This window comes from Diorhabda sublineata, chromosome 1, assembly GCF_026230105.1.
Source record: "Diorhabda sublineata isolate icDioSubl1.1 chromosome 1, icDioSubl1.1, whole genome shotgun sequence".
Classification (NCBI taxonomy): domain Eukaryota; kingdom Metazoa; phylum Arthropoda; class Insecta; order Coleoptera; family Chrysomelidae; genus Diorhabda; species Diorhabda sublineata.
The window spans coordinates 43,446,956-43,458,368 of NC_079474.1; the positions used below are offsets into that span (position 1 = coordinate 43,446,956).

The 11,413-nt window shown below is 30.7% G+C and overlaps 1 protein-coding gene across 1 annotated transcript; it reads left to right on the forward strand.

Annotated features, from left to right (window-relative positions):
* Positions 1–7,640: 7,640 nt before the first annotated feature.
* On the forward strand, positions 7,641–11,106 carry LOC130446396 (zinc finger protein OZF-like). The gene is made up of 8 exons (XM_056782636.1): positions 7,641–8,030; positions 8,086–8,509; positions 8,586–8,746; positions 9,534–9,723; positions 9,785–9,989; positions 10,065–10,195; positions 10,394–10,645; positions 10,710–11,106. The coding sequence occupies exons 1-8, from the start codon at positions 7,884–7,886 to the stop codon at positions 10,880–10,882; spliced, it is 1,683 nt and encodes a 560-aa protein (XP_056638614.1). The 5' UTR covers positions 7,641–7,883; the 3' UTR covers positions 10,883–11,106.
* Positions 11,107–11,413: the final 307 nt, after the last annotated feature.

Sequence of the window (11,413 nt, forward strand, 5' to 3'; positions counted from 1 at the left end):
ATCTCGATGCCGTTTCAGACAAATGGTTAGGTTACTGAAATGGTCAACTTAAATACAGATCACAATCCTTTGAAGTTATTTTATTGATGTCCTTGAAAAGCAAACTTTTAAATAAGAAAATAAAAAAATATTGAAGAGCTTAAAGTCAAAAAGGTAAGGAATGAGTGTTGAATAATTATATCCCAAACCAAGTTATTTAAAATATTTTCAGAACAAATTTTGATCGTGTTTAGCAGTTACTGATTTACCGATTTGCATCCAGTAAGCTATTTATCTACTGTCCTCTGAAATTCGATGCTTTTGTTTGAGCTAAGGTTTCGTATCGGATTTTGATCATTTTCATGACAAAAAATTGTTGACGGACATTGTTTTAGGCATATTTTACAAAGCCTTCGGCAATTGTTCAAGTAGAGACGTTCAAGTATAATTTATTAAATTACTCCTGTAAAAATTTCAAAACTCCATGTGAACAATATTGGTTTTGAATTTTGTTAATTGAAATAAACATAAAATTTTGGTAAAATTTGCCGCCTCTGGAAATCTGCCGCTCTAGGCTACAACCTACTCAGCCTGCTGGTCAATCCCCCGCTGGTGTTTGGGACATTGTCAAATGTCCGATGGACAACATTATGCGCGTATTTCATAAATTTGTCAAGTTTTTAAATCATAATTTTGTATTTGGTAAGAAACAAAAATGTTATGTACAGTTATGTATCTCACTCCATACAAAAAGAGCCATAGAAATTACTGTTTGCATTCAACCTAATTAATAATGACAACAGTAACATCTTGTACACAATATTTTATATTCAAATAGTCGCGATTGAATATTCAAAAAGACGGGAATCATTGAATTTATTCCAAATTACAGCCTCTTTATGTATATACGTTTGACGAGAAACTAGCTTTCATCCTTTTAATATTTCATAGTGAAAACTGGAAATAATCCATTAAGTAAATACGTTTATATGACACAATCGATCCCTTTATTATGTATGAGGCAATATTTTCACCCCAAAATTCAATTTGTTAAAATATATAGTGTCATACATCGAACCCAAAAATTTCATTGGTGGTTATCCACATAAAAGGATAATTCGGACCCCTGTGGATATTGCTAAATATCTTGTCACTGTTAGTGAACAAACCGCACGCTGAAACGAAATTCAATTCTAGAAACAGGGACGTTACTGGAGATGCAAAAGGATCCCTAATTCAAAAATTGATTAATCGTTTCCCATTATGAATGAAACGTTTTGAATAATAAAAAAATTAATCTCAACTGCGTAGACATGGAATTTTTTTGTTTTAACTTTTTTCAATTGTCAATTTTATCATATAATTTATTTTTTAGATTATATGAATAACAAAATCATCTGGCTGTAGAAAAATATATTGAACAGAAAAAATATGTCTTCATTGTTGCAGGGACGCTAAAACCGGTGTTCCAAACTTTTCGCTATAATTTTATCCCTCATTCAACTTCGTTGGAAATAGTGATAAATTAAAATGTTTGATACGAAAGTTACACGAAATGAAATTAATATTCTCAAATATATACAGGAAGGACAGTATATTAAATGCAACTATTATGAGAGCTTATAAATAAAAATATTGAAATTTTCCTGGTGATATTTCAACATTTTTTCGAAAAATACTACTAAACCATATTTAATAAAAATAGCAAACAAAATATTAGTATGGTGGTAGAAAATATACTGTATCATCCAATTTTTTACGATTAGAAGAAAGAAAATCCAAGAGTGCAATATCAGGCAAGTATAGTTGGTGAGGCAAAATATTCTACCGAATTCATTAATTTTTTCCAAGATTCGTCCTGCATTGTGTAGTCTTCCACGATGGGCTGAAAAATGACAACCAAATATCGAGATTGATAGAAGTAACATTATTTAGGATATAAAATTCTTCAATTTTGTTTTCAATAATATCAGCATTACTAGTGTTTTTTTTTCCTTCGGTAGAGGTCACAAAAAAGAGTTCAATGGTATTTGAATTCAAAGATCAAATTGGTTACTATTATTCATGTCAAGTTTTCAAAACTATTTTAAGTGACTCTTCGTCCGGTTTCCAAATTATTTGCTCCAATTCTTCGGTGGAGCTGCTCCAAAATAAGAAGGACTGCTGGCAGTATGAAAACAGTTCAAAGAGCTACCTCTAAAAGTATGGAAGTTGTTATTTTAAAACCGAAGTACATTGAGAATCCTGGTTATAAAACAGAACAACCTATGGCGGTATGAAAACAGCTGCAACAAAAGCAAAGTGATATCTAGCAACATGTAAGCAATGCTTTAAAAACAAAACTATTTCCAGCAGATTCAGAACAGTGGCTATAAAAGCAAAGTTGCTTCTGGCAGTACGAAAACTGTTGCTTCAAAATGAAGCTACTTCTAGCAATATGTTAGTTCAAAAATAAAGCTGAGAACAGTTGCTATCAATGCAAAGCTACCTCTAATAGTATGAAAGCAGTTGCTTCAAAAGCAAAGCTACCTCCAAATAAAGAACAGTGGATATAAAAGCAGACCTGCCTATGGCAGTATGAAAATCGTTGCTTCAAAAGTGAAGCTACTTCTAGCAGTATAAAAATAACTACTTCAAAAATGAAGCTATTTTTAGCAGATGGAGAACCCTGGTTATAAAGAAGAACTACCTCTGGTATGTATGAAAACTATTAGCAATAGATATGAGGCAGAGCTACCTTTCTAAGTATTAAAACAGACTTCACTTCAAAAGTAAACCTATTCCTAGGTGTATTGAAGCAATTGCTTCAAAATCAAAGCTACTTCCAGTAGTATAAGAGCAGTTGCTCGAAATACTAAGATTCTGTTAGCAGTATATTTTCCAAATCTATTTCGCGTATTAATATATCGACTTGTTTCGTATTTTGAATATGGATGACTTAGTTGTTTGTTTTTTTTTTTCTTTTTTAGAATGCTGTGAATCTTTGAAGAACTTATACTAAGCTCACGTGATGCTTCCTTTGCTACGTTTTCAGGATTTTCAAATCAGTTGTCTCTAAAGAAAGTATGGTCGAATTTCATCATCCAAGTGCAGCAATATTATCTTCATAATAAAGCAATAAGAGTGTAGATTTTCATTTCCTAAAAACCACATTTCTGCCTCTTATATTTTTTAGAGACTCCCACCATCTCGATGGAATCTCATATATTATTTTCTTGTTTTTATTTATTATTTACATGAAATTACGAGGGAGTGGTTGAATTATTATATTGAAAAATCTAGTGACTTGTGACGGTGACACCTTCTTTACATTAATTCACTATATATATATGAATGGTCTTCACGCAAATAAACCTACTTTCAAAATCATCTGTAAATGTCATTATAATAATAAAAATCGAAATTTAGTTTTAATTCTAATCCATCAAATTCGAGACCTCCCCCAAAAATAGTTTTCCACATAAAAAACTACAAAAAAGAGAAACTTTAGGACCCCATACGCCCTGTCAATAATAATTGCAACGAATTTCAAAAGTTTAATCGTCGGCATTGGCATTCAAAGTGTCAAACGGACTTAAAAAAATTTAACGAATGAGCAAAAATCGTTTCATTTAAAGAAATATTGCGTAAAGTTCTCACGACTTGAATAAGATTTTTTTTCTAGTGTCTTTTTCTGGTAATACAGGTGCAAAATACTTGAATGAATGATGGAATTGTATGGATTATATGGGGGCGTGTTGTGAAGATCGCTCTTGAATAACAAGTTAATGTTTGGCAAGCACAATTGTATGAGGGATTATCTACAGGTACTTTTGTGTATTTGTATTGACTTAGGACCAAGTGAATGGGATCGTTTCTTTTAATAGAATGAATAATGTAATAATATGTTTCACATACTAAATCATTGATGTTTTTATCAGTATTTCTATTGTTTAAAAACCGATTTAAAATTATATGTCATCATTAAATATGATGCAGTTTGACAATGGTAGATTCAATTTCAAACTGCAATGGTTCATAATATTTTATTGTATCACTCAAGTTGATTTCTTCTAAAGTATTAAAATGTTTATAATATTTTAGACATTATAAAAATTGCATATATTTGCATCAAATATGTGTGAAGGTTATTTTGTGTTTGATTTACGACTATGCACTCAGACTTAGTAAGCACTATTCTCTTGTTAAAAAAAATGGTAAAGTTGTTGAATGTCAAAAAGAGAAAGTAAGATATTCAGTTTCATAGAATAAATGTTTCACTGGAGTCTCGATATATAATTTCACATAAAAATTACTAAAAACGTGATATCAAATGAATTTTTAACATCAATAGGTCATTAAAAACATGTCAAGTAATGTGAAAATCAGCTTGATCCTTAAACAATAAACAAAGGACTTAATATTAGGCAACCTTATAGAGTAGATGACGCATTTTGTGAAGTTATTTAGATATTAGAATTAATTAGCAAAACTGGTCTTTTTTGTGTTCTAAATTTTGATCTTGATTTGAACTTGTAAGATCAGCAAAATGTTGAATACTATAAACATAGCATACTTAACCAAAACCAAAATAAAATGTTCATTTTCTATCAGATATGTGGGGTGAGTGACTTCATAAATGTTAATTTACCTTAATGGTTATTTTTGTTTGTATATATTCACATCTTCAGGGCTCTCTACCTGTAAATTCACAATATAACTGCTCATACTAGAATCTCGAAACTGCGCTGCACGCTCAGAAACAATTTTACAAATTTAAAATACTAAGAAACACCTCCAAAGTTCTTTCGAAAATAAGCAAAATTATACGGTTATAAATAAGCGTTGAGGATTGTTTAGAGGGTAGATAGAAGGAGGTGCTGATAGAATGTCTAGCTGTACACGTTGAATATTAGGTCCAAAACCTTCCATAATTGCGCTGATTTATACAAAAATTGTTTTGTATAATTACGGATATCAATTTTTTTAATGTATTCTACAGCGAATTTTATTGGCTATCAGAAAAAAATCACTTCAAGATGGTATGCGGGATATTTCGTCAGTTTTTGAGCCCGCATATCAAGATATTTTTGAAAATTACATAAAAATAAATGAGAAAAAAAAAGTTTCCGGCATGATGGAGAAATTTTAGCCCACATCACGCACTTTAAATAAGTATGCCAGACCCTTCCCGCAAAAAAAGTGGTTTGCGTGATGTTTTTCTGAGAGCCAATAAAATTCGCTGTAGAATACATCACAACGATGACGGCAAAACATTTTTTCAATAATTTTTTTTTACATTGTTTCGGCAATAGGAATCTACGCATACCGAGCTTAATTTATTCCCGTACTAACGTTCTATCAGTTTTTTATCACAAAACGGTGATGTGAGTTTATAGATTCGGTATATCCTAGTCTAATGGTGTACCTTACTCACATAACTTTATACTACCTCGAGGTGTTCACTATAACATAAAATTGTTTAGCAACTCCGAATAGCCCTAATAGTTGAGGCCTTTCTAATTTCAAAAGAGATACTAAACTTGTTACAAAACTATTCCAGAACTTTACTTTACCAACTGGCATTACAGCTCGATGTGAGCCTTGGTCTCCTCGACAATTCACCTCTAAAATGGTCTGTTTCTCATTAATGTTCCCCATAATCTTACATTCAATTTTTGTAAAGGCCAATTTATAAAATTTCACTCTGTTGTCCGCGCTGACGCCCTCGTTTGCATTCTACATAAATTAAAAAGATTATGAAATATGATTCATAAACACGCTCGTTTTCAAGTTCACGCCGATTTCGTGGTGTTCGACACTCCAGCAACTAGCTAATGAAAACAGATATCCAGGACATATAATCACGCAGTAATAACCAAATTCAACCATAACTAGGAAAGAAACAACATTAACAAACCTAAATAACGCTGAAACTTTAAAAAAATGAATCAAAGACAAGACTTTTTTCTCCCGTCAATAATGGAGGAAAGTGTTTACAAATTCAACTTGAGTCTTCGTGAACTGTTATTTCACATCACTTTATTTTTTTTTACATCATTTCGGCAATAAAAATCAACGCATACCGAGCTTAATTTATTCCTATACTTATGTACTGTTCACTTAAATAAAAAATTTTTGACGGAACTTTCAATGGTACCAGCTCCTGGACTATGATATAAAATAAATGAGGATAACATTACAATAGATTAGGTAATCTTCTTCAGCAAAAAAATTTACAATAATTAGGCATTAATTTGAAATGTATCTTAGTAGAAAAAAGTATAGAATTATTCACCTCTCTCTGATTGTTTTGAGTATTATCATTTTAAATTTGAAACCAACATTGAAATCTCCAATTCAACGATATTTCATTCACCACAGATGTACCTGACAAATTTTTATTTATAGTCTTTTATAGCATGAACCGTCATAGTTGATATTCGATGGTATTCCAGACCACACGCATATCATGTGTAGCATCTTCTCAAATTATTTCGCAATATTTTATTCGAGATCTATTGTCAGTTATCAGTTTTAGAAACGGATACAATGAGGTTGCGTTTTCTGAATGGATTTTGGGTTATTGTGATGTTAAAATACTTATTTGTGATGGGAGCTTTGATTTAAGATGGGGATTTATTTCTAAAAGTGCCCAACTATAAAGATATACAAATAATTCTTTACAAGTCAAAAGCAAAGTTCAAAAAGATTTCATTATAATATATCTTTTCTCATGTAATTATCAATGTTTCAGTCAAACAAGTTTCAACTCAAAAATACATCAAATTATGGCAACACCGTTTTACAAAGATTTTCAAAAAATCAAGTCGATAGTGAAATAGTAGTATATTGTTTCTAATAACCCATTATAACGGCTTCTTGAGTATACAGCAAAGTCTGGTTAAAATTCTAGTTTAAATTACGAGTGCTGTATGAAAAGTTTCCGACCTCAACCTCAGTTATTAACGAGGTTTAAGCAAAATGAGTGGAATTTTTTGCTTTTTTTGATATAACAGGACAGTATTTAACATAGATGCTTGATACGCTAAAAGAAGATATTGCGAAAACGCGACCACATATGAAGGAAAATAGTGTTTTCCCATCAGGACAACGCCTTCTAACACTTCGATTATTGTCACGGTTAAAATTTGTTGACCATCCACAGTATTCACCAGATCTAGCCCCCAGCGACTTTTTCTTTCTTCTTAACCTTAAAGTTTCACTTAAAAACGAGGACTTTTCGTTTACGTAAATGCCTATTTTGAGAAGAAAGACAACAACTGTTATTGGAAGGGTTGAGAAGGTTGGATCATAACTGGACTAAAACTGTTGGAAAATAAAAAAATTCATAAAAAAATATCTTGTTTTTCTCTTACGTTGAAAGTTTTCAGGCAACTCACGTACATACTGAATTTCATAAAACTTCTAAATCTGGAGATATTTGAATGAAATAGATACACTATGTAATTTTGAAAATAGCTTACTACATTTAACTTTTTGATATTACAAGTTTAATAAATAGGACTTAAAATATTACGGGACTTTCATTTTATGAACAAATAATTTGCATACATCGCCATCTCGTAATGAGTGACAACATTATATAACCAATAATATGTACGGATGTAAGCGAGGTTACTGTAATTAACAAAAACACGGTAATACGTTCTAAATAATCCAATGAAAAATAATGAACGAACTAATATAATACCATAAACAATTAAACCAAATTGTACACTCTCAATGTTTTACTTAATCTTAGAAAAATTCCAATATCCAATATTCACCGTTGTAAAGGTGTAATCCATTAATTGTTGAAGAAAGAAGAAGAATTTGTCGCTTTTGATGTCAATTTGACAATAATTATTTTGTAAGTAAATAAATTATTTAATATAGTTTTTAACTAGATTTTATGAGATAGCATGTCCATACAAGAAATCCAAATAGATAGAATTTGTAGAACCTGTCTATCAGAAAGTAACGCAATGAAGTCTATGTTTACTCTTGATGATTCCACAGGTGAATCTTTACCACTGTTTCAAATGCTGATGGCTTTTACTTCAGTGCAGGTGAGTAATATTAAGAAACCTTAAATACTTCTGTTACAAATAATATCTTTTTTAGATTATGTCGAATGATGACCTACCCAGTCAAGTGTGCCTACAATGCGTTCACTATATAACTCGTTCATTTTCTTTTAAACAACTATGCGAAAGATCTGAATCTACCCTTAGAGGAATGTTAAATATCCAGTTGAAACAAGAGTTATTGGAATTGAAACCTCCCACGTCAAATAATACAGTTATTACTCGCACTGATCACCTAATACAAAACCCATCACCACTATCGCCAGAAATAATCTGTTCAAATTCTATTACTCAAAGTATGGGGGTGGATGAAATTATATCTCCGAATTGTGGTGATAGTAATAAAAATATGGAATCGATCCAAACTTACTTCAAAAGTGTAAAGAAAGAATTTGGAGAATGTTTAGATATAAAAGAGAGTGTTTCACATGATAGATTAACAAATTTAAATCATGTGGATTGTAAGTATTCTTCTCAAAGAATTTCAATTGATAATCAAGAAGAGGTAAGTGGTTTATATACATGTACAAATTCCAGTTCCTGATGAAATACTGACTGACACAGGACAAGTATTTGAAACTAATGATGAGGATATAGAGACTAGTGATGGTAAAAATAACCTAATAGATGAAACTGAAGAACCTATATTTCCTTGCGAAGAATGTCCACTTTGCTTTACTGCTGATATTGATCTAAAAGTAAGTGAAAAACAACTATGACCCTGAAAGTAGCAGAGAAAACCAAATTTAGATTAATGATGCCTCAGTGAAAAATAAAAGTTCCTAGATTTCAAACTTGAAAATTTGTTAATTTTTTACTTCTCTACATCCTTATTTTTTTATAATTGAAAAAAAACATGGGTATTGTTGAAATGTTATGAAATTAAAACTATTTACTTTCCAATGCTTAAAATGTGTTGGAGTTTGTTTTTTAATTTTTGTTCCAGGACAAATAGTGCAAAATAATCTGAAAAATTAATTTTTTCCAATAAATAATGACATCAAATTTTATGAAAAATCTATGTGTTAATTTTTAGAATTTAATTTTTTCCAAACAATAATTTTGATTCTTGTCAATTTTGTATTCAAAAGACTGATTGGTTAAAATGGTAAAGACCATATTTGATTTATATTTTGTTTATTGATGTATATTTATAATGATATAAATAAGACTGGTTACATAATCTCGTCTTTACAACTACCCTGACTTAGGGAGATCCCCACTTATATCTAAAGATGAAAGATGCAATCCCCACTTGTTATATATTACAAGATTTTTTTACAATATTCATAAACTTTCAACAAAAAGTATATGTATAAAGGTCACGATATAAAAAAGCACAGTTTGTTTGCTCGCCTGAAAAATTGACATTTTTGACTTACAAGGTGTTGGAACTTAAAGAGACGATATATTTCAGAGCAGGAGCCTTATGGGATCTCATCTTCATTTCATAATTACTATTATTTATTTGTTGTTTCTTTGCAGATTCATATGAAAACCCATCTCAAACCAACACAACATGTTTGTAAGATTTGCAAACAACTGTTTTCAAGTGCAAGTACTTTATGTCGCCACATGAAGACTCACAGTGGAGCTAAGAAACATATTTGTAGTGAATGTGGCAAAGGTTTCACTAGGTCTGATGATCTCACAAGACATATCAGGATTCATACAGGTTAGTTTTAAAATTTATAATAATAATACACTTTTTGTTATTAAAATTTATTTTGGTATAGGTGAAAAACCATTTAAATGTGATCAATGTGGCAAACGTTTTGCACAATCTTTCAGACTATTGGAACACACAAGAGCGCATGCTAATGAAAAAGGTTTCATATGTTACATATGTGGAAAAACATTTTCTAGGTACACAAGCTTAGCGGCTCATACAAAGACTCATAGTGGAAAAAAGAACTGTGTGTGTTCTATTTGTGGTAAAGGGTAAGTATAATAACAAATTTCTTTTATCAAATTATCACTAAATAATTTTAAAGCAACCCTTGTATCTTATTTTAGATTGTGTGGTACTGGATCTTTAGCGATACATATGAAAAGTCATACAGGGGTGAGAGATCACATTTGTTCTTATTGTGGAAAACAATTCACTACTACTAGTAACCTTGCTATTCACAAAAGGGTACATACAGGTAAGATTTAATATATTGTTATGGAAAAATTACTTTTAAATTCATTATTAATTCTCAATAATAATAATAATAAGTCAGTCCTATTTACAATTCTATTTTTTTTCAGTTTTTTATTCATTTGCTTTTCAATTTATTTAACTTCACTTCTCAACAAGTATTCACTAATAAAATATAAATAATGGAAACTTTGTTTTTAAGGGGAAAAACCATATGCTTGTCAAGTTTGTAATAAAAGTTTCGCTGATCGTTCCCGGCTGACTGTACACTCGAGATTACACAGTGGAGAGAAACCTTACGTCTGTCCTACCTGTAATAGAGGTTGTATAACATCTTCTCAACTTACAAGGCATATGAGAGTACATACAGGTGAAAGGCCTTATCAGTGTCAAATATGTTTCAAGTCGTTTATCAGAAGTTCAGATTTAAATGTACATATTAAAACTCATATTGGTATGTATTATTTTTTGTGATTTATTTGAAACGTTTTATTTTTACTATGTTTATGTATTTTTAGGTGATCGTAGTTATGTGTGTACCTTTTGTAATAAAGGATTTTTCCAATCGTCAACACTTAAAGTTCATATGAGAATACATACCGGAGAAAAACCATATGAATGTAAAATCTGTGATAAATCTTTCTCACAAACCGGACCTCTTTCTATGCACATGATGAAAATTCACGGATAGTCAAAGTAGATGTTGAAATTGAAATTATAATAATTTTATTTGATTCAATTTGTACTCCTTAAAAGTATTGTATTTAATTATGAATTTCACTCATCATATACTATATGTGTACAGTTTTGTTGAATAATTAAGAAAATCAACCCAGGAGCAGAAACCCTGTGAGATAACTATCTACTAATTTGAAAATATAAAAGAAATAATAATGATTAAAAGGTAATCGCCTCCATAGTACTTTATTAGTGTAGGGATTTCTTAGTGATCGCAAAACAACGGGTACAGGAACAACACTTTATTTGTATAGAATTTTAACAAAGGAAAACTGTTCACAAGTGATTACAATAAATAAAAAAAGAAAAATAAGTTTGATAGTAGAGGATATTAACAAGTCGTAGCTACCGTTACGTCAACAAGCCTGGGAAATCACCTTCAGCCGCGTAACCTTTGTCGTTTTACATTTTATTATCGACTACTACTATGAAAACTGGTTGCAGTGTCGTTCATCAGGTGAGGCAGTAGGATAAGGTACTTATA